Here is a 24,824-nt window from a genome sequence, read left to right as displayed (position 1 = left end):
GATGAATTGCCGGCTTTTCATGTAATACATTCTACATTATTCTTAGTTGTTTTACTTCATGTAGAATTAACCTACAAGGAAAGAAAGGGTTTATTTTCATTCCGATATTTCTGTCCCATTGACTTGCATTGGTTTCCTGTATCGGAATCAGCAATATCCGATACTTTTTGGGTATCGGTCTGATCCAATCCGATACGATATTTCCTGATATTGGAAGGTATCGCTCAACACTATCCTTAACATATTTCACAGGAAAGCACTTTCACTTTCGTTTTTGAACGTTTTATTTTGAGCCTGTAAAAGTGTATTAATACCTCTGACCACGTTGTTGACAGCAGTAACCTGGGGGTCAGAAATGCTTCCAGGGGCGATCCCCATGCTGTCCCCATGTCATTTGAGCACTGTCACTATCGTTTTGGGCACTTGTTAGGCTTTTAAAAGACTGCCGGGGGTGCCGCCGCAAAAATGCTCGAGTCTCCCATAGAATAACATTGGGCTCGTTGCTCGGGTCGAGCACCCGAGTATCATGGCGAGCTCGGCCCGAGCTTCGAGCACCCGAGCATTTTAGTGCTCGCTCAACACTAGTAAAAACCTGTAGTCACTGAATTATACTTGTGAAATTAGAAGGATCAGTTCAGGAGAAGAAAAAAAGCTGATTTCTCCAATAAGATATATTACAAACTTTCTTATTTTTACATGTACTATTGATTTATCAAAAAAAAAAAAAAGGCAAGCAGAGATGACCCACCACCCATAGCCCAAGCTACAATGGACCGTCTAATGCCGGAAATTAACAACAGGCTGACGGCCTTTCAGGCATGGCTGGAAATAATGGTATCACAGGTCAACACACAGGGGTCACGCCTAGCGGAGGCAGAGCGGAGAGTTTCGGATCTGGAAGACGCAGTAAAGGACATTACAGACAGGCTGGTAGCCAAAGAAAAAGAAACTTCCTTCCTGCTAGATAAAGTTGAGGACCTGGAAAATAGATCTCGCCGCAACAGTTTGAGGCTGGTAGGCCTCCCTGAGTCGGTCCCATCGTCAGACCTCATTAACATTACATCAGAGTGGCTCCCAAAAGCGTTGAATTTAAACCCAGCATCAAAAGAGATCACGATTGAAAGAGCCCACCGCATTGGACCACCAACGAATGGAGAGAAGGATAAACCACCACCGGTCACCTTCAAGGTCCTAGACTTTCAAGACAAGCTACGAATACTATCAGCCTTCAGGAAAAAACGGAAACTACTCTACGACAAAAACAAACTCCTTCTCTTATAGGACTACTCTGCGGCCTTAGCGGCGAAACGCAAAGCCTTCAACCCAGCATGTAAAATCTTGGTAGATAACAGTATTCGGTTTGGTTTACAATACCCGGCTATCCTACATTTTACCTTTTCCGGAAAGAATTGGACCTTTGATGATCCAACAAAGGCCCTCACCTATCTACGCTCAGAAATCCAGTCCTCACCTCGAGATCGGGGAGATGCTTGAACATATGGAGTCTCAATGCATATCTTTTCCTTTCACTTGCTCTGCTGTGACGTCACTAATTTTTCTTTTTGTTGGCAGTGGCATATTTTTTACATATGCTTTGCATTGTTTATATGTTAAGGTTGTTCATGTTGTTTTCTTCAAGAAATTATAGTTATTGGAAGAAATTATTGTTGTTGGGGGGTAGGTCTCTGCATGCTCCTATATAGTTTACAGGCCTTAACAGCTCTAGCACTTACTCGCTGGGATAAGTGGACATCTGGATTACAAATTTTAATAATTTCATGGCTCTTTCCGCATTTAGGAATAGGTTAATGGTTCACACAGCCAACCAAGAGGTGTCCATAACACAATCACTCCAATGGTGTTCTTGGAACGTCAATGGGCTTAATTCTCCTGTTAAAAGGAAAAAAAGTCTTAAATTATCTAGAACGTGCAAATTTTCTTGTTATTTTTTTGCAGGAAATGCATTGGGCAAAGAATAACCATCCTTCTTTCTTTAGCAAGAAATACACACTATGTGCAGAGGCCTCTTATGTCAAAAAACGAAGAGGAGTAGTCATACTTTTCAGCAAAGGTATCAATTATGAGATTTTAGATGTGATGGCAGACCACCGAGGAAGATTCTTACTGGATAAAGTTAATATACGGAGAAGAAATTACCTATTGTCTGGTCAGTGTGTATGCACCTAATGTTTATGACCCTCAATTTCAGGCATTAACTAATAACACACATAACTGACTGGGAAACACCTAACTTAATCATAGGGGGAGATTTCAATGAAGTCCATGGTGTGTTATTAGACAAAACTAGCTCCCATACAACACAACCGTCATCACAGAGTGGTTACATACAGTCACTACTAAATCAGTTGGGACTGACGGACATTTGGAGACTACAACACCCTATAGAGAGAGACTACTCACATTACTCCCATCTGCACAACTCCCATGCCCGGTTGGATTACTGGTTACTGGGCATTTCCATGCTGCCATTAGTGCTCCAATCGGATATTCTAAATATCCATATACCAGACCATGCCCCTGTGACTTTCAGCTCATGTTTAGTCAGCCCAATAAAAAACGAGAGAAGCTAGAGATTCTCCGCCTACTTACATAAATCAAACGATTTCAGGGCATTTTTACAATCCTCTTGGGACATTTATAAGAATAATAATCAGGAGCAGAGTCAAAACGCTTCCTTATTCTGGGCAGCATCCAAGGCCTTGATAAGGGGACAAATCATCTCATATAAGTAATAAAAGGAAGAAATAATGGAGAAAACCATAGAAACACAGAAGCTATTAACACAAACATACAAAAAACATTCAAAAACTTTAAATCCAACAACACACCCAGCAACAAAAAAAATTCTTGGAGGCAAAAGAAATAGCTGACACTTTCGCTCATGAAAGAGCAATGCACAACTTAGACTACCAAAAACACAAATATTTTAAATGGGGTAACACAAACTAGAATAAATAAGATCCAAAAAAAATGGCCAGCTAGCATCTAAAAACGAGGAGATAGTGGATGAGTTTAGGACATTCTTTATCTCCTTGTACAAAGAGAGAGGGGGAGAAATTGATGAGAACTTGTGCTGTCTCCAGAACAATGTTACCCCTACACTTACAGAAGAACTAAGAATAACACTCAACAAACCCATCACCCCAACAGAAGTTTTGCAAACCATCAACATCCTAAACACATCTAAAGTTCCAGGACTGGATGGTTTCGGAAATGAGCATTACAAAATACTAGGAACTGCAGTAAGCTCACACCTTTGTGAGGTATTCATTGGAATAGTGAAAGATGGTCAACTACCTGACCAGTTTAATGAGGCTAATATCATTGTGTTAGCCAAACCGGGCAAAGACCCCTCACAGGTTAATGGATATAGACCAACATCGCTACTCAACTCTGATTTTAAAATCTTTCCAAAAATCCTAGCAAACAGAGTACAACAGATAGTTCCTGATCTAATATCACCACATCAAACGGGATTTGTTCATGGAAAATCCATCACATATAACATTAGAACAGCCATTGGGGTGATATCTTCAGGTAGAGCGTGTGGACTCAAAAGAAGCATTGTGGTGAGCCTCAATGCAGACAAGGCTTTTTGACCCAGTATCTTGGCTCTACTTAAATAAACGGTTAGAAATTCGCAATTCTGGTCCACGATTCTGTGAGGCTGTCAAACTAATATATAAAAATCCTACATCCCGATTCTACATAAACAACACATTTTCTGAACACTTTCAAATACAACGAGGCACAAGACAGGGATGTCCACTGTCCCCGCTATTATTCAACTTAGCATTAGATCCTCTTATAAAAACTTTACAAAATCTACCGGCATTCCAAGGAATCATGGTGGGTAACTCATCAGTTAAGCTACTAGCCTTTGCCGATGACATATTGTTATTTATTGCTAACCCGACTCAAGCCATTCCAGCTATAATGAAGATACTGGACTTATATGGGAAAAATACAGGCTTTAAGGTGAATTATAGCAAATCGGAGGCTTTGGTATTGTTTCGTTCAGGCAGGATAACAAATGCTACATTCCCATTCCAATGGAATGAGGAATCCATTAAATATCTAGGCATACGACTTCCAGCAGTTCCTTCAAAATTATACTCTATTAATTTCAAACCACAAATTGCATCAATAATCAGCCTCCTGAACTCTTGGAAACACATTACACTATCTTTCTCAGGTAGATGTTATCTGATAAAATGGTCATTTTCCCAAAGTTATTATACTTATTCCAAACTCTTCCATTGCTCTTGATACAACCAGACATTAAACAACTAAATTCAACATTTAGGAGATTCATTTGGGGTGAGAGGGGTAGAACGCGGATAGGTTTTCTCAAATTACAGCTGCCCAAGAGAGGGAGGAATTAACTTTCCTGATATTGGAAGATAGAATCTGGCAGCAAACTTTAGATATATAGTGGATTGGATCCGCGGGACCTCCTATTTCGCTAACGTACAACTGGAACAACAATTGAGTCCCTGGGTGTCACAAACCGCCCTGATCCACCTAAGCAATGATGAAATCTCTGATCATATCAGAGAACACCTGGTCCTGTGGCAAACTATTTTGACATGGAGGAGAGGGAGAAAAATTTGTGGAGGGTCAAGGAATATATCTCCCTTCCAGACATTCCTAGGCAACCCAAACTTTATGAATAACTGTCCATCCACACATTATGTAACTTTGGCAAAACAGGGATGTACCGTGGTGGCCGACATGCTGGACCAAAATTTCTCTCTACTACCTTTTGGAATAGCAACGCAACGCTTCCCCTCTTTCAGACATAGGCCTTTCTTTAGGTATGTAGCCTAGCCCAAAAATATATTAGTGGTAAGAAAGATTCTGCTCAGATAAATAACATGGAGGTTTTTCTTAAAACTTTGAGGCTGCAAATTGCTTCAGTATATATTCTATACTACGTCAACACTGGTCTTGGGAAGAGAAGAATAGTGGACCTTCCAAATGGGCAAGAGATATACCAGGGTTTGAAGTGGGAGATTTTTTGAATGCCATAATGTCACAAAAGAAATATATTCCCTATAATAGTTATACAGACATGGCTCTATTAATCCTCCATACGGCATACATAACCCCAGCAAAACAGGCCAAAATGACACCTACAACATCGTATACATGCTCAAAATGTGGGACACACAGCAAGGACATACTTCATCACTTGTGGAGTTGTTCAAAGATACAGGATTTGTGACATGAAACACACATAGAAATACAAAATACCCTTCATATTACATTTCCACTTACACCACAATGGGCAATTTTCAACATACTAGGGAGCCCCAACAATCTTTGCCCAAACATATAAAAGCAGTTCTGGTAATATGGGCCTCAGCGGTTAGGCTGAACCCTAATGTACCATCCCAATCATTGATACAGACAAAAATAATGTTCCTATTCAAAATGGAGTGGCTGGAAACATTAACTGACAAAGAGAGATTAACGGGGAGATTCCTCACAACTGGGTCTTTCCTTATTCCCACATTATCACTAGCTATTAAAGATAGATTGAGAGCTCAATTAAAGGACACCAAATGGTATCTCCTTAAATGTGTTGAAGGCTGTGTTCTGATTCCATAAATACTGGGGGTTTTTTTCTTCGGGGGAGCACGCAGAAGGGAGGGAAGGGAAGGGGAATATAGAATAGGTAAAGTTTGAATAAGATTCTTGCTGTACTACAGTACAGACCAAAAGTTTGGACACACCTTCTCATTTAAAGATTTTTTCTGTATTTTCCTAATTTTGAAAATTGTACATTCACACTGAAGGCATCAAAACTATGAATTAACCCATGTGGAATTATATACTTAACAAAAAAGTGTGAAACAACTGAAAATATGTCTTATATTCTAGGTTCTTCAAAGTAGCCACCTTTTGCTTTGATGACTGCTTTTCACGCTCTTGGCATTCTCTTGATGAGCTTCAAGAGGTAGTCACCGGAAATGGTTTTCACTTCACAGGTGTGCCCTGTCAGGTTTAATAAGTGGGATTTCTTGTCTTATAAATGGGGTTGGGACCATCAGTTGTGCTGTGCAGAAGTCTGGTGGATACACAGCTGATAGTCCTACTGAATAGACTGTTAGAATTTGTATTATGGCAAGAAAAAAGCAGCTAAGTAAAGAAAAACAAGTGGCCATCATTACTTTAAGAAATGAAGGTCAGTCAGTCTTAAAAATTGTGAAAACTTTGAATGTGTCCCCAAGTGCAGTTGCAAAAACCATCAAGCGCTACAAAGAAACTGGCTCACATGAGGACTGCCCCAGGAAAGGAAGACCAAGAGTCACCTCTGCTTCTGAGGATAAGTTTATCCGAGTCACCAGCCTCAGAAATCGCAGGTTAACAGCAGCTCAGATTAGAGACCAGGCCAATGCCACACAGAGTTCTAGCAGCAGACACATCTCTACAACAACTGTTAAGAGGAGACTTTGTGCAGCAGGCCTTCATGGTAAAATAGCTGCTAGGAAACCACTGCTAAGGACAGGCAACAAGCAGAAGAGACTTGTTTTGGCTAACGAACACAAGGAATGGACATTAGACCAGTGGAAATCTGTGCTTTGGTCTGATGAGTCCAAATTTGAGATCTTTGGTTCCAACCACCGTGTCTTTGTGCGACGCAGAAAAGGTGAACGGATGGACTCTACATGCCTGGTTCCCACCATGAAGCATGGAGGAGGAGGTGTGATGGTGTGGGGGTGCTTTGCTGGTGACACTGTTGGGGATTTATTCAAAATTGAAGGCATACTGAACCAGCATGGCTACCACAGCATCTTGCAGCGGCATGCTATTCCATCCGGTTTGCGTTTAGTTGGACCATCATTTATTTTTCAACAGGACAATGACCCCAAACACACCTCCAGGCTGTGTAAGGGCTATTTGACCAAGAGGGAGAGTGATGGGGTGCTACGCCAGATGACCTGGCCTCCACAGTCACCAGACCTGAACCCAATTGAGATGGTTTGGGGTGAGCTGGACCGCAGAGTGAAGGCAAAAGGGCCAACAAGTGCTAAGCATCTCTGGGAACTCCTTCAAGATTGTTGGAAGACCATTTCCGGTGACTACCTCTTGAAGCTCATCAAGAGAATGCCAAGAGTGTGCAAAGCAGTCATCAAAGCAAAAGGTGGCTACTTTGAAGAACCTAGAATATAAGACATATTTTCAGTTGTTTCACACTTTTTTGTTAACTATATAATTCCACATGTGTTAATTCATAGTTTTGATGCCTTCAGTGTGAATGTACAATTTTCAAAGTCATGAAAATACAGAAAAATCTTTAAATGAGAAGGTGTGTTCAAACTTTTGGTCTGTACTGTATATCATATGCATATCAAAATGGATTGCAAAGGACAAAAAAAGACAGAATTCATGATGTGTTATTGGTTTGATATGTGTTGCTTAAAATCAATAAAAAAAAGTTTGAAAAACAATTTAAATTATTTAACATGCTAATAAAGCTAATGTGCATTCGTTGTAATTTTTCATTGTGCAAATAAAGTAAGCAAACTAAAAAACACTGTTTTTGGAACAATAACTACTGTTTTTATTGTATTCTCGCCGTTTTAATACTAAAATTCTAGTGCAAAAGATTGCCGTCTCATTACAGGGTAATGATTGCTGCTTCGGCTGTGTAGACATACAATTATGTGATAGTGAGTTATACAATAGTTCTATCTGCCAGGTTCCTGCTCAGATCATTTATTAATACAAGAAGTGACACCAATATTGAGGCTGACACCACACTATGGGCCACCTTTATTCCAAGCTGTCATATCTCTCTGGAAATATGTACCATTCATTGAACATTAATTTCAGTCGTCCTGAAGATCAGTGGGAATCCCATGTTTCACCATATGTTACCTCTAATCGCTGACTCCGAAAAAAAGTCACAAAGGGATCCTATTTGGAAACTCTGAATAATACATAATAGCTCGATCCAGCTCAGGACTGTAGATGTCTGGAAGAATATAAAGCGTCTCGTTACTCTGCTGAATGCGCGGCTTTACTTGTAGTGTCATCCTCATTGTATATGGCTTTCGGTGAGCTGATATGTCTTCTGCCGTTGCTGCTGTGTTTATTTCTTCGCTGTGTAGTTTCATGTGGATTTTAATAAGATACATGCTTTACATCTCTCAATCAATTTATAATATTAAAGCTCTCCTAACGGGGACAATTTTTGTTTTTGCACTTTCTTTTTTCTCTATGCCAAGTTCCAGATCTTTTTTTCTGTAGTTGTTTTTGCCATATGTGTTGTAGTTTTGGTGAAAAAAAACTTAAATTCTGCCATTATTGTGTTTGGGATTCGTTTTGTTACGGTGTTCCTTTTGCGGCGATTCTTCAGGTAAGTACGATTACCTTGAAAATCTTATTATCCCACACATAAGCAGACGGATGTCACTTAGAGAGGAATTCACATTGGTAGGTTCCTGTATTTTGAGAAACGCCTTATATCTGCTACCAGGTACACATGAATTGGCCAATTTATGCGCTAAGATTTCTCATTTATTTCTATTTTCTACAGCAGTAATGCTATTCATATTTCATATATTTAATGTTCGCATACTTAGCGTTACAGAGTGCTACTGTGTTTGTTAGTTATATTTTTTCCCCATAACTTGCAACTGGCTAATTGTTTGGGAGGCCCCACACCCACCACTGTTTTGTCATTGCGCTGCTCCATTCTCTCTCTCGCTCGCTCTCTCTGTATGTGTCTATACAACCCCTGGCAAAAATTATGGAATCATCGGGCTCAGAGGATGTTCATTCAGTTGTTTAATGTTGTTGAAAAAAAGCAGATCACAGACATGGCACAAAACTAAAGTCATTTCAAATGGCAACTTTAGGGCTTTAAGAAACACTAAAAGAAATCAAGATTAAAAAAGTGGTACTCAGTAAGGGTAATTTTTTTTCAGACCAAGCAGGGGAAAAAAAATTATGGAATCACTCAATTCTGAGGAAAAAAATTATGGAATCACCCTGTAAATTTTCATTTCCAAAACTAACACCTGCATCAAATTAGATCTGCTCGTTAGTCTGCATCTAAAAAGGAGTGCTCACACTTTGGAGAGCTGTTGCACCAAGTGGACTGACATGAATCATGGCTCCAACAAGAGAGATGTCAATTGAAGCAAAGGAGAGGATTATCAAACTATTAAAAGAAGGTAAATCATCACGCAATGTTGCAAAAGATGTTGGTTGTTCACAGTCAGCTGTGTCTAAAATCTGAACCAAATACAAACAACATGGGAAGATTGTTAAACGCAAACATACTGGTAGACCAAGGAAGACATCAAAGCGTCAAGACCAGAAACTTAAAGCAATATGTCTCCAAAACAGGAAATGCACAACAAAACAAATGAGGAACGAATGGGAGGAAACTGGAATCAATGTCTGTGACCGAACTGTAAGAAACCACCTAAAGGAAATGGGATTTACATACAGAAAAGCTAAACATAAGCCATCATTAACACCTAAACAGAAAAAAACAAGGTTACAATGGGCTAAGGAAAAGCAATCGTGGACTGTGGATGACTGGATGAAAGTCATTCAGTGATGAATTGCAAATCTGCATTGGGCAAGGTGATGATGCTGGAGCTTTTGTTTGGTGCCGTTCCAATGAGATTTATAAAGATGACTGCATGAAGAGAACATGCAAATTTCCACAGTCATTGATGATATGGGGCTGCATGTCAGGTAAAGGCACTGGGGAGATGGCTGTCATTACATCTTCAATAAATGCCCAAGTTTACATTGATATTTTGGACAGTTTTCTTATCCCATCAATTGAAAGGATGTTTGGGGATGATGACATCATTTTTCAAGATGATAATGCATCCTGCCATACAGCAAAAACTGTGAAAATATTCCTTGAAAGAAGACACATAAGGTCAATGTCATGGCCTGCAAATAGTTCAGATCTCAATCCAATTGAAAATCTTTGGTGGAAGTTGAAGAAAATGGTCCATGACAAGGCTCCAACCTGCAAAGCTGATCTGGCAACAGCAACCAGAGAAAGTTGGAGCCAGATTGATGAAGAGTACTGTTTGTCACTCATTAAGTCAATGCCTCAGAGACTGCAAGCTGTTATTAAAGCCAGAGGTTGTGCAACAAAATACTAGTGATGTATTGGAGTGTTCATCTTGATTTATTTTAGTGTTTCTTAAAGCCCGAAAGTTGCCATTTGAAATGACTATAGTTTTGTGCCATGTCTGTGATCTGCTTTTTTTCAACAACATTAAACAACTGAATGAACATCCTCCAAGCCCGGTGATTATATATATATATATATATATATATATATATATATATATATATATATTATTTTATAAGACCTATAACTTTTTCATTTTTCAGTCGATGGAGCTATTTTTTCTCTTTACTTGTTTAATTTATGAATTAATTGATGTAATATTTTCTCTCCCCAGCTCCATCCGTGCACTGCGCATGCCTATGGAGATCCTGCGCAGGATTGATGTGCACAGCAGTGCAGGATGTCACTACGGCTTCCAGGGGAGCCGTGGTGACTAGTGTTGAGCATTCCGATACTGAAATATCGGGTATCGGCCGATATTCGCGGTATCGGAATTCCGATACTTAATTCCGATACTTTTACAATATCGAATACCGGAATCGGAAGTTCCCATAATGCCTGCGCTCTGCAGTGTCTCTGAAGGATGACAAGCTGGATGGCAGTGCTCAGCTGAGATCCAGCCTGTCATCAGAATGCCATCCCAGCGTGGGAGAATTCTCCTGATCGTTTAAAAGCCGGCGGGCGGTAAAAAGCCGCCGGCTTTTAAACAATCACACAGCCCCATACTGCTTCCCCACAGCCTCCCACCCGGATCCTCCGCTCCCCTCGCCACCTCCCATCCCGATCGTAAGTTAGGACCGGGCGGGGAGCGCAGCACCAAGGAGCGGGGAGCGCAGCACCAAGGAGCGGGGAGCGAAGGACCCGGGCGGGGAAGCCGGCAGTGAAAAGACTTCACCGCCGGCTTTCCCGTTCTGTGCTGCGCTTTCCCGCCAGTTATTTCAAATGAACAGCTGAGGTATCAGGTGATGCTGATCAGCTGTTCATTTGAAGTCGCCGCGGTGCCCTGAGAGGGTTCACGTGAGTTCATGCTTGACTGCATTGCATGAACTCACATGAACTTTCCCACGGCCGCACAGGTCAGCCTCACCTCCCAGACGATCAGCCCGTCATGATTGGTGTGTGTGGGTGTCTGTGCGCGGTGTCTGCGAGTGTGTGCGGGGTGTCTGTGCGAGTGTGTGCAGGGTGTCTGTGCGTGTGTTTGCGAGTGTGTGCGGTGTCTGTGCGATGTCTGCGGGTGTGTGCGGTGTCTGTGCGATGTCTGTGGGTGTGTGCGTGCAGGCAGACATAGGCCGATGTGACACTACTACTCCCATCGGCCTATGTCTGTCCCCCGTCCACTCGTGCCAGCAGGATCAGCTCGATGGGAGCAGTAGTTCCCATCAGCCTGATCCTGCTATTTAAATTGCTCTACTGTGTCCCCAATAAATTTTAAATACATTTCATTGGTGGCCAGTGGTTGCCTACAATAAATTAGTTCATACATTACCTGTCCCCGCCGATCGCCACCTAAAATAAAGTAAAAAATAAAAAACTACACCTATACTCACCTAGACACCTAATTCCCCGAAGCCATCGATCTCCTGTAATAAAATATAAAATAATAAACCACAACCTTATCCTTACCCCTCCGTAGTAGTCCACGAGTGTCCCACGATGATCTCCAGTTTAGAGCAGCCACATAGAATGTGACCGCTCTGAACCGCTGCCGCCGCTAGAATGACGGGGCCGAAAGGCAGCCCCGTCATTGCATAAGCGGGTTCGCCGGAGTTCAGGCAGCGCTGCTCCGGTTAGCTCCTTTACGGCCCTGCTGTATTGTGAGAAATTCCCACGGTACAGCAGTGCCGTAAAGGAGGTCTCCGGAGCTGCGCTGCCTGAATGCACTCCGGTGACCTCAGTCAGTGGCTCCCGCTGCCGGGAGCGGACGTGTTCCCGGCAGTGTGAGCTTACAGCAGCCATGCACAGCTGTCACCATCTCCAGATGTGACAGCTGTGCATGGGAGATCAGCGCAGGAACGTGGACAGGTAACTTTTTTTTTTTAGTAAACTAAGAATTAAATAAAATTGTGTGTTTTATTTCAAATAAATTATTTTTTTCTGGGTGTAGTGTGTTTTTTCTTTTTAACACTTTGTAGGTTAGTAATGGGGGTGTCTTATAGACGCCCATCATTACTAACCTGGGCTTCATGGCAGCTGGCGCTGACATGAACCCCACCACTATTACCCCCTGCCACCGCACCAGGGCAGCGTGGATGAGCGAGGCTAAGTGCCAGAGTTGGCGCATCCTATGGATGCGCCATTTCTGGGGCGGCTGACGGCTGGTGTTTCTAGCCTGGGAGGGGGCCAATATTCATGGCACCCTTCCTGGGCTATTAATATCAGCCCCCAGCTGTCCGCCTAGCCTTTGCTAGCTATTAAATAGGGGGTACCCCACGTCATTTTTGGGGGGGGGTCCCCCATTTTAATACCTATTAAAGGCTAGGTATTCAGCTGGGGGCTGATATTAGTAGCCTGGGAAGCTCCGTGGGTATTACCCACTTCCCAGGCTTCAAACATCTGCCCCAGCCGTCTGCTTAACCTCCGCTAGAGCCTAAAATTATGGGGGATCCCATGCCAATTTTTTTTTAAATAAATCCTTTATTTTAACACTAAATGACATTTGAGGAGTTAATAAAGATGCAGTCCCTAAATTATTATTTATTTTTTAATTAATTTTTCCCAAAAATTTTGACGTGGGCTTTGCCTTATTTTTGTATGCCAGCCAGGTACAGCATCCAGCTTCTATGAACGCGCCATTTTCCGGGGTGGCTGCGGACTGCAATTTGCACCGGGGGGGGGAGGGGGGGGGGAGAAAGCTTGGGCCTCCCTGAGCTGCAGATTCCAGCCCCCAGCTGCCTAGTTGTACCTGGCTGGACACACAAATAGGGAGAAGCCCCACATATTTTTTTTTAAATTATTTCATGAAATTCATGAAATAATAAAGAAAAAAAGGGCTTCCCTATATTGTTGTGTCCGGCCAGGTACAAATAGGCAGCTGGTGGTTGGGGGCAGCCCGTTCCTGCCTGCTGTACCTGGCTGGACACAAATATAGTGCGAAGCCCCACCTCAATTTTTTTTAAATTATTTCAGGAAATTCATGAAATAATTAAAAAAAAATTGACGTGGGGCTTCGCACTATATTTGTGTCTAGCCAGGTACAGCAGGCAGGAACGGGCTGCCCCCAACCACCAGCTGCCTATTTGTACCTGGCCGGACACAACAATATAGGGAAGCCCTTTTTTTCTTAATTATTTCATGAATTTCATGAAATAATTAAAAAAAAAAATACGTGGGGCTTCGCCCTATTTTTGTGTCCAGCCAGGTACAACTAGGCAGATGGGGGCTGGAATCCGCAGCGCAGGGAGGCCCAAGCTTTCTGGGCCCCACCCGCTGCAAATTGCAGTCCGCAGCCACCCCGGAAAATGGCGCGTTCATAGAAGCGCCATCTTCTGGCGCTGTACCCAACTCATCCAGGGCCCTGGTGCGGTGGCTCACTGGGTAATAAAGGGGTTAAGGCCAGCTTGGCATTATCAGCTGGCCCTAAACCCGAAATTCATGGGGTCACGCCAATATTAGACATGACCACCATGAATTTCTAGTAAAGTATTTAAAAAAACACAACACCCAGAAAAAAGTCCTTTAATTGAAATAAACACACAATTCTTTATTGTTCTAAATTAAACCATACTTACCATCATGCCCATTCCAGCTGAAGCCAACGATCTCCTGCAATAAAAGTAAAATAATAAACCAACCTCATCCTTACCTTTCCATGGTTCCCACGACAGCTTCAGCTCTGCTACATCGAGATGACAGGCTGGACCGCAGCAGAACGCTGCCATCCAGCCTGTCATCCCGCAGACACTGAGAAGCGCAGGCATGCTTGCGCTCCTCAGTGTCTCTGTGTGATGGCATAAAGATGAGCCGAGGTCATGTCCAATGAACTCGGCTCACCTCATGCACGTCACTGACAGCGTGGGAAAATTCTCCTGCACTCAGCGCTTCAGCGTGAGAATTTTCCCACGCTGTCAGTGACGTGAATGAGGTGAGATCATGTCCAATGAACTCAGCTCACCTCATGCACGTCACTGACAGCGTGGGAAAATTCTCACGCTGAAGCGCTGAGTGCAGGAGAATTCTCCCACGCTGTCAGTGACGTGCATGAGGTGAGCTGAGTTCATTGTCGGCTCATCTGGATGCCGTCACAGAGAGACACTGAGGAGCGCAAGCATGCCTGCACTTCTCAGTGTCTGCGGGATGACAGGCTGGATGGCAGCGTTCTGCTGCGGTCCAGCCTGTCATCTCGATGTAGCAGAGCTGAAGCTGTCCTGGGAACCATGGAAAGGTAAGGATGAGGTTGCTTTATTATTTTTCTTTTATTGCAGGAGATCTTTGGCTTCAGCTGGAATGGGCGTGATGGTAAGTAGAGTTTAATTTAGAACAATAAAGAATTGTGTGTTTATTTCAATTAAAGGACTTTATTCTGGGTGTTTGTGTTTTTTTTTTAACTTTGACTATGGGGTTAGTAATGGGGGTGTCTTATAGACGCCTCTCCATTACTAACCTGGGCTTGATGTCAGCTGGCATTATAAGCTGACATCAACCCCAGCCCTATTAACCCACTGCCACCGCTACAGGGCAGTGGGAAGAGCGAGGCTAAGTGCCAGAATTGGCGCATCCTATGGATGCGCCATTTCTGGGGCGGCTGACGGCTGGTGTTTCTAGCCTGGGAGGGGGCCAATATTCATGGCACCCTTCCTGGGCTATTAATGTCAGCCCCCAGCTGTCTGCCTAGCCTTTGCTAGCTATTAAATTAGGGGGGACCCCACGTCATTTTTTGAGGGGGTCCCCCATTTTAATAGCTAGTAAAGGCTAGGTATTCAGCTGGGGGCTGATATTAGTAGCCTGGGAAGCTCCGTGGGTATTACCCCCTTCCCAGGCTTCAAACATCTGACCCAGCCATCTGCTTAACCTCCGCTAGAGACTAAAATTAAGGGGAACCCCACGCCAATTTTTTTTAAATAAATCCTTTATTTTAACACTAAATGACAAGTACAGTAAGCAACACTGTCACTGTACTTCATATATATGTGACTGACATGTTTCTATCTATCTAATCTATGTGTGAAGCTCTATTCTGTCTGTTATAAATTGTCGGGTACAGATGCTGAATTGCCGGCCGGCTTTCTTAAAGAGACGGTGCATGAAAACACTTATTTTTTTAAATAAATCCTTTACACTAAATGACAAGTACAGTAAGCAACACTGTCACTGTACTTCATATATATGTGACTGACATGTTTCTATCTATCTAATCTATGTGTGATTCTCTATTCTTTCTATTCTAAATTGTCGGGTACCGCTGCTGAATTGCCGGCCGGCTTTTTTAAAGAGACGGTGCATGAAAACACTAATATTTTTTTAAATAAATCCTTTACACTAAATGACAAGTACAGTAAGCAACACTGTCACTGTACTTCATATATATGTGACTGACATGTTTCTATCTATCTAATCTATGTGTGAAGCTCTATTCTTTCTGTTCTAAATTGTCGGGTACCGGTGTATGCGCTGATGAATTGCCGGCTTTTCATGTAATACATTCTACATTATTCTTAGTTGTTTTACTTCATGTAGAATTAACCTACAAGGAAAGAAAGGGTTTATTTTCATTCCGATATTTGTGTCCCATTGACTTGCATTGGTTTCCGGTATCGGAATCGGCGATATTCGATACTTTTTGGGTATCGGTCCGATCCAATCCGATACGATATTTCCTGATATCGGAAGGTATCGGTCAACACTAGTGGTGACTCCATCCCAATTCATTGCACATGCTCAGGAAGGACTGCTCGGAGCGGATGTCGCTCACATGCAATATGTTGTAGTAAAGGGAGGAATGTCAATTAACCCTAGAGGGGCTAGATTCGAGGAAATGGGTCCGGACTCATCATGGCTAATTTTCAGCTTATGGTGGCGGTTCTATCCAATTGCATCGTAGTTGCAAATTTTAGAACCATAAAAGTGAATTTATGGTCTGTTTCCTTCAAAATTTAAGTTATCAACATAGTTACAATCTTACAATGGAGTGTTTCTTGGTATCTCTCCTCATGTACCAGTCGCTGACTTGTATTGTTCAAAATTATTGTAATTGCTTGTGCTTTGTATATCCCTTTCACATGTAAAACGCCATGGAATAAATGGCGCTATAATAATAAATAATAATAAGAATTTGAGAATTTATAGGTTTGTGCTTTAAAATCCAAGGGTTTATGTGGGAAAGTAAGCATTGTATAAGGTGTAATAGTATCAAGACTGGGCGCAAAGCATCTGTCATGGTGGAATGCCAATGGAGCTGTTGATATCATGTGAAAGACAATTTAATTTGCTTTGAAAATAATTGACATTGTGTATTTCTTTTTCTCAGGAGATCTGTCGGTGACAAGTCGTCTGCAGGAGTGCTCACCTCAAATATTAGACTGTTATTTGACTTTGGCCCTAAACACTTCTTTACTGTCAGATCGACAAAGACGTGATCTCAATCCATTGGTTATTCGTATCCTTTCAGCTACATGTCTTCCAATGTCACCGACACCAATTAATGTTTTACAGGTAATTTATAATCCAGGCATTAGTCCAAGCCTGGTTGTGATAAATTAGGAATTGCCTAATTGCTTAACTTCAATCCATACATATTGTCGAACTCCAATCTGTATGGATTGCCTAACCCTAATCTTTAAGTATTGCCTAACCACAATCTATACTTGTCGCCTAACCCCAATCAGTACACATCACCTAACCCCAATTTGTGCTTGTCATTTAACCCTAATCTCTAAGGACCTCATAAACACTAGACTTATGTCAGCTGGACCGATATCGACAGGTTTCTCCGACGGTCTAATGTGTATGGGGGCACCAGCCAACTGATGGTCAGGAGAGATGCCAATCAGGGATGTCCGATTTCAGACTACCGATGGCATTGTTCTCCCAGAGATAAGGCGCCAGCCAACGTGTCAACTATCGGCTCTCTCATAGAGAGCATAGGAGTGCTCGGCCGAGCGAGAGCTCCTGGGGAGTCTTCTAAGATGGCCTCTGGCCGAATAATCAGCCAAAGCATCGTTTGTACAACAGACATCTAATGTGTATGGCCAGCCTTACTCATCCTCTAACTCTAATGTGTACAGATCTTCTAACCCCAATCTGTAGACATCATCTAATCCCAATTTGTACACATTGGCCTAATCAAAATCTAACCCTAATAAATGAAAGACACCGTTTACTTTCAGATAACTCTCATATACTTTTTGTGATACTGAAATTGTCCTGTTTTATAGGAATCAGAATGAAGCTTTTTGCACATTTTTTAATCCGAATTACAGCTGGATTCTCCCTACATTCTGTTTTATAATTTTCTCATCCCTAATTTTCTGTTATATTTATAGTTTTGGATTTCACAGTGTTCAATTTGTTCATTAGGGTTTTCTGACACTTTGCCTACCATAGAGATGGGTCACTAGTATCAATGAATAATAGATTGGCGGTGATACAACTCATGGCATCTCCTCGATCACCTGATTGAAGTGACCGCAGCTCACCGAAACTGGCCGAACTGCATACATTGTGTAACGACTGTGGTTGGTATTAATTCAGGATAGAGCTGAAGTGCCATTCACGGTCACAACAGATGTATGCTAGATCCAGTACACCGCTGCCCCTTCAATCAGTTGAGGTGTCGGAAGTTGGACCCCCAAAAATCAGATATTGGTGACCTATGCTAGGGAAAGGTGATCGATATTAAAGTCCCAGAAAACCCATTTTAAAGGGAGTCTGCTGCTCAAAAAACACTATTTAAACTTAACCCATAGTTATATAGGGAACTTTGGCCCCTAAAAACCATACGTTTGCTGTAGTAAATGCTGCCTTATTTGTGCCTAAAAATGCATTTGGTTTGATATGCAAATTAGAGTGCTCCAGACATCCTTAGCTTTTCCAAGAGATTTGGGCCAACCCTCAGATAGCGTCACTTCCCTGTGATAGTGCTTTCCTGTATCCTCTGGTATGCACGCATTGTAACAGCAACAGCAGGTGCCAACGTCTTTGCTCACAGATCCCTGCTGCATCAGTGTGGTCCTCCACCCTCTTCTCATCTCCGTGAAGTCTGTATCCGAGGAGCGAGTGTCCACAGCTGAGAGGTTGTGAGCGCGCACTCTGGCACCTGCTGTTACTCTGCGTGTGCGCCCTCCTAAAGAGTATTTTCAGGCAGTGCACGCTCTGGCCAATCAATACAGAGGGAAGCGGCGGCTCATCCTAATTGAGGGGCAGATCTGTGCACCAAATCTTTTGCCATGCCAAGATTTTGCTGCTCACCCTAATTCGTATAGTACAGTTTTTATAAGGGTTAACCCCACAATGTGACTTTAGGCTTGGTTTAAATAGTGATTTGGCGGCGATAATTCCCTTTCATGTTTTCCATATGTTGCCTATTATTTCACACTTTGCTTAAAAAAATGCTCGATATTCTGTAGAATACCTAAACATTCTATACAATCTCAACGTAAAGTATAAAAGGTTAGATTGAAAGGCTTTTTACATGGCTTATTAAATTAAAGGGGTATTCCCATCTCCAAGATTCTATCCCAATATTTGTAGGTGTAATAATAATAATAATAATATTAGCAAATACCTCCAATTAGAAATTTAGTATCGTTTTTCTGATTCGCTATGTCTTTTTCTACATATGCAGGCATTGCAGGCCCTTAGGTGTCCATGGTTACGACCACTGATATAGTTACAGTTAGCTAGTTGCTAGTGGTCGTAATCATGGATACCTAAGGTCCTGCAATGCCTGCAAATGAAGAAATAGACATAATGAATCAGAAAAACTATCCTACATTTGGAGGTATTTGCTATTATTATTATTATTATTACACCTAATGCATATTGGGATAGGATCTTGGAGATGGGAATACCCCTTTAATTTCATACTTCAACAAAAAAAAAGCTAGGCATTCTATAGAATACCTTCATTTCACACAATAAACATGTAATTTACCTTCCTCTTTGCTTGCATAACAATAGCTTATTGAAGGTGTGCATGTAGTATTTGGCAGTGCTGTTCTGAACCCACATACATGTTAAGGACTATACTGTATAGGGGCCGATAACCAGCAAACGAGCTTTTCCAATTATTGGCCACTGTAAGCATGTCGCCAAACAACCAAAACACTCGCACATCAGGTGATTGGATCAATTTGCTCCAACATCTTTGTTGTCAGCAGCACATTGTCCCATGTTAAACATCATTCTTCGCCATACAGTGTTCATCAGCTAGTGGGAATGGACTAGTAGACAAGCACTGATTAACTTGTATATAGTCCATGAGCCCTCATTAATGGGCAGGCAGGGGCACAGGAAGTGCTCTCTCACACCCAGAGCACCTAATGCTTCAATTGCATATGAATGAAAATGTTGATTACTTGGGAAAGCAGCAACAGATAGATAATATAAAAGGTGGATTTACATTTCAAAGACCTATATGCGGTTTGAGGAACAGAGGAGGTTTGATCTTGCTGACAGTTTACCTTTAAAGCTTAGAGATCTCAAAAAGTGTTCTGTGTTTTCCTGGGAGTCCAGGATACATTTTAATTGTCTGGAAGAATAGGACTAATACTAATTAGATTACACATTGCCTCACCACCCCTTTACAATGATCAAGGACTACTATTCTCCTTTTCTGTCACAGTAAATGCTCTTGCCCTGGTCTCTACATTCATTTATTGCTCCTTGGAGACAGAAACAAATACTTTGTACTTAAAGGAATTTCCTGAGGTTAGATAATAGGACTATTTAATTATGAAAATAGTAATGTCTATTCTACAACCCCGATTCCCAAAAAATTGGGACGCTGTGTAAAATGTAAAATAAACAAGAATGCAATGATTTAGTAATCTCTTGTAGCCATATTTTATTCACAACAGAACAGAGATCAGAAAGTGAAAGTTAGGCCACGTTCACACGTTCAGTATTTGGTCAGTATTTTCCATCAGTATTTGTGAGCCAAAACCAGGAGCAATCAGAGGTATAATAGAAACACGTCACCACTTCTGTATTTTTTACCCACTCCTGGTTTTGTCTTACAAATACTGAGGTAAAATACTGACCAAATACTGAACGTGTGAACATGGCCTTAGTAATTTTTCTATTTCATTTAAAAAATTACCTTTTTTAGCAATTGATGGCAAATTGAGTTTGAATGATAAACCGGCTGCCTGCAGTCAAGATCTTTCACTAATAGAAAACGTTTGCCACATTATGAAATGAAAAATCCAGCAAAGATGACCCAAGGCTGTGGAGTAGCGAGAATCCTACATCAGACGAGAACGAAACAATATTGCTCTCCCCAAACTCCAGTAATTATGTCCTCACTTTCCAGACGTTTACAGAGTGTTGTAAAAAAGAGGAAATGTTCCACAATGGTAGACATGGCCCTGTCCCAACATGTTTGAGATGTCTTGCTGACGTCAATTTCTAATTAAGTTATTTTTTCAAATTAAATGGAAAAATGTCTACTATTCACCTTCTGATCTCTGTTCTGTTGTGAATAAAATATGGCTATGAGATTTCCAAATCCATGCATTCTTGTTTTCTTTACATTTTACACAACATACCAACTTCTTTGGAATTGGGGAATGAGTGAATCTGAACTGTAACGTTCGGTGTTGATGCTGGTGTCCGGTGCTGAACTCCTGAACACGGACTTCTCCCGGAAGTCCATTTTAGTGATCAGAGAGAGATATGAGTAAACCCTGCTTTTTTGGCAGCCCTTTAGCCCTTACTACGACCATTTTATAGCATCAAAGTTCGGGTCCCCATTGACTTCTATGGAGTTCAGGATCAAGTTCAGGTACAGTTCTGGTACCCGAACCGAACTTTGGACTAAAGTTCGGTTGAACCCGAACATCCACGGGTCCGCTCATCCCTAATTGGAGTTGTACTACCAATTTTGCTTGGTTCCTGTGTTGCTGTTTTCCACTAGTCCTGGTTTGATATTTGCTTACATACTTTGGCCATCAATGGTACATAACAACTCTGAAAACTCCACTCAGCCGGAAAAACTGCTGGAAAACTCAAGAAGATTTGATATCTGAAGATTCGCTCACACAGCGTATAAAAAAATAGTTCCCATTCTCATCCATTAGAGTAGGACGATTTTTTTCTCAGTCATCCATGTGCTGTCTGTATACAATCCGTTTTTTCCTCAGCAGCTATTACTCTTTTACAGGACCATTTACAGTTTCCCATCTTGCAGAATTGCAGTGTATCCGTAAAAATCGGATGCAATATTGATGGTCCTTATGACATCCGATTTTTTTTTTTCTCACACACTTCACATTTTGGAGTGAAATCTCAGCATGCTGTAATTACTTTCTCATGCCAAATACTGCTGAGAAAAAATCAGATCTGCGCTGACGCACTGAATAACATTTGTCTTAGTTCAATGCGCTTTTTTTTTTTTCTCAGATTGCACTCTTCCAAGTTAGACGCCAGTGTGAGCGAGCACTTAGGGCTGTATTCACATTATCTGCATATTCCCCCTTTTAAAAATGTGCTGCAAAATCTGTATGTCTTGCATTTGTTTTCTGATGTGGAAGTACAGTAATATTACTTTAAGGAAAAAGGGGAAAAATTCCCAGCAAAACTGCAATAATATTTAGCAACAGCTATAACAAGGGTGTAAAATACTAAAAAAATTACCGTAATGACTATGGTACACCATAGTTCTTGCAGATTCCAGTGCATCATACAGAACCACCTACAAACTTTCTCTGATTGTTTTCAATAGTCCATCCACAGCTTTCCATAAGTGGTTTCCATGCGGCAATCACTGTGGGTGGCAACACATGGATTAACATCAGTTCAAACTGCGAATCTGGGGCAAAAATGCAGATTTCATTGTCAGATTTGTTAAAGGACAGTCCTCCATATGAACGTTTTCTGCATTTTTCCATTCTTTTTACTGCTATTTACTGATTACTAGCTCATAATCATGTTCAGAAATTTATATATAGAGTCTGGGAAATAGATCTGACTAACTTGTACACAACCTTAAAGAGGGTCTGTCACCCCCAGAATGCAAATGACGCTACTTACACAGTTATATAGGGGATTTAGCCTATAGTGGCTGAAAAAAAAACAGCACTTTATTTCACATACAAATGAGGGTGTTTCAAGGAACCTTTGGCATGGCCATTTTCTCCCCTTAATTTGCATTATGAGCACTTCTCTATTCTCTCCACATTTATAGTTTCCTTTACACCACAGCCGTGTGCTGGTATTATTGTTCCCATGACTGTGAAACCTGCTGGGTGATAAGAGGTTAACGGCTCTGCGAGCTGAGAAATTATCCCAGGAGATAGGATTTTAGGCAAAACTTCATCCTGGTGTAGTGATGGGGGATTGTGTCTGGAGCTGGCGATGGCCTGAGCCCTGGTCAGCAATGGCTTCCTGGACCCACGGGAGAGAAGTCTGTGTCCAGCACCGCACAGTCTCTTATGTAACTAGCGTCCTCCGAGCACGCACGCCGCGTTCTTGTAGCACGCACGCCGCGCTCTTATAGCGCTCTTATCCTTATTGACAAGCCTTTACTTGCCCAGAGAGAGCGCTGTCTTACCTGGACCCACAGCCCGGCACCGTGTGCTCTGACACTGCTGGAGACCAGTGGCACAGATCATCTCCACCCTCTTCTCCTCTCTGAAGAATGGTCTACACTTCTGGGTGTAATCAGAGTATCAGACAGGAGCCAGGGATGAGAGCGTGTCACTTCTTTGGATGCTAATGTCTTGAGGAATATGCTCCAACTTTGCACTGTCAAGTGAAAAGGCAGAAAAAAGCCTCTTGAAAAATCATGTCAAAACTGCACCAAAAAAGTTTCAAAAACTGCTTCATATCTGAAAACTTTGTAAAAAATCATGATGCTGATTCATTGAGGAATATACTCCAACTTTACACTGTCAAGTCAAAAGGCAACTAAAAATAAGTGGAAAAAAGCCTCTTCAAAAATTTCCAAAGAAAGTTTCAAAAACTGCTTCTGATCTGAAACCCTTGTAAAAAAAAAAAAAAAAAAAAGAACCTTGCATTTCTCTTCCAAACCACATCATATTTCTGTGCCTCAAAAAACTCCAGATGAACATGCCCTAAGGCCATGCTTCCACATGTGAAAAACACTGCTGTATTTCCTCTGCGATTTTTCTGCAGGTGTCGTTACCAAAATATGGAAAAGCAAGGTGCTCTGATTTATTGCATTTTTTATTATTTTTTTTAATGCATTTTGCCATTCTTTTATTAATTTTTGGTGCGGATTTGGCGCAGACATAGCTATTTTTTTTCCTGGGAATTGGCACTTAAAAACGCAACTACATTCTTTACAAAAAATTTTTCCAGCTCTATACAAAATCCTATAGGGAAAAATGCACCAAAAACTGCACAGTTTAACATGGCCTTAACTTCTTGACGTATACCCATCATGCGCACATGCCACTTTGTGCTTCATGATGGATGGATAAATACAGATGACAGAGAGGGGGCATTTTTTCACCTGCAATTTTTGTGCAGAAAATCTGCATTTATAACAGTTCAAGCAAAAAGAGATGGTGTATATATACATGACCAGTACTTTACTGATGAGATCAGGTATCTGGCATTTGGGGTTTTTGCCCTCCTCTGGATCAACTTTAGCAATTACAGAACTAACAGGTCGAACTTGATGGACGCAAGTCTTTATTCGGCTTTACAAACTATGTTACTATGTTACTATCTCCACCACCTAAGCCCCAGGCAATGAGATGTATCAACCCAACTTTCGGGACGTTCTGTGCTCACAGCGGCTTGATGTCCTTTGTCTGCTGATGAGATTCTACCTCCTTTGTACATGTATACAGGGTGGGTCATTTATATGGATACACCTAAATTAAATGGGAATGGTTGATGATATCAACTTCCTGTTTGTGGTACATTAGTGTATGGGAGGGGGAAAACTTTTCCAGATGGGTGGTGACTGTGGCGGCCATTTTGAAGTTTGCCATTTTGGATCCAACTTTATATTTTTCAATGGGAACAGGGTCATGTGACATCAGACTTATTGAGAATTTCATAAGAAAAACAATGGTGTGCTTGGTTTTAACGTAACTTTATTCTTTCATGAGTTTTTTACAAGTTTATGACCACATATAAAATGTGTTCAAAGTGCTGCCCATTGTATTGGATTGTCAATGCAACCCTCTTCTCCCACTCGTGACACACTGATAGCAACACCACAGAAGAAATGCTAGCACAGGCTTCCAGTATCCTTTGTTTCAGATGCTGCACATCTCGTATCTTCACAGCATAGACAATTGCCTTCAGATGACCCCAAAGATAAAAGTCTAAGGGGGTCAGATCAGGAGACCTTGGTGGCCATTCAACTGGCTGACGACGACCAATCCACTATCCAGGAAACTGTTCATGTAGGAATGCTCGGACTTGACACCCATAATGTGGTGGTGCACCATCTTGTTGGAAAAACTCAGGGAATGTGCCATCTTCAGTGCATAAAGAGGGCCACGCATCATCATGTAACAATTTCAGATATCCAGTGGCATTGAGGTTTCCATTG

General features: G+C 41.6%; 1 protein-coding gene across 1 annotated transcript in view; it reads left to right on the top strand.

Annotated features, from left to right (window-relative positions):
• The window catches only part of CFAP92 (cilia and flagella associated protein 92 (putative)), a 186,505-nt gene that overhangs the window by 93,888 nt on the left and 67,793 nt on the right, over positions 1-24,824 (top strand). The window contains exon 9 of the mRNA XM_073644476.1: positions 16,602-16,786. Within this exon, the coding sequence (XP_073500577.1) occupies positions 16,602-16,786 (185 nt within the window). The remainder of the gene's footprint in view (positions 1-16,601; positions 16,787-24,824) is intronic.

The sequence above is a fragment of the Phyllobates terribilis genome, unplaced genomic scaffold (genome assembly GCF_046119375.1).
Source record: "Phyllobates terribilis strain yellow unplaced genomic scaffold, ASM4611937v1 Scaffold_8__6_contigs__length_399053987, whole genome shotgun sequence".
NCBI lineage: Eukaryota > Metazoa > Chordata > Amphibia > Anura > Dendrobatidae > Phyllobates > Phyllobates terribilis.
This window is presented reverse-complemented; position numbering and strand designations above follow the sequence as displayed.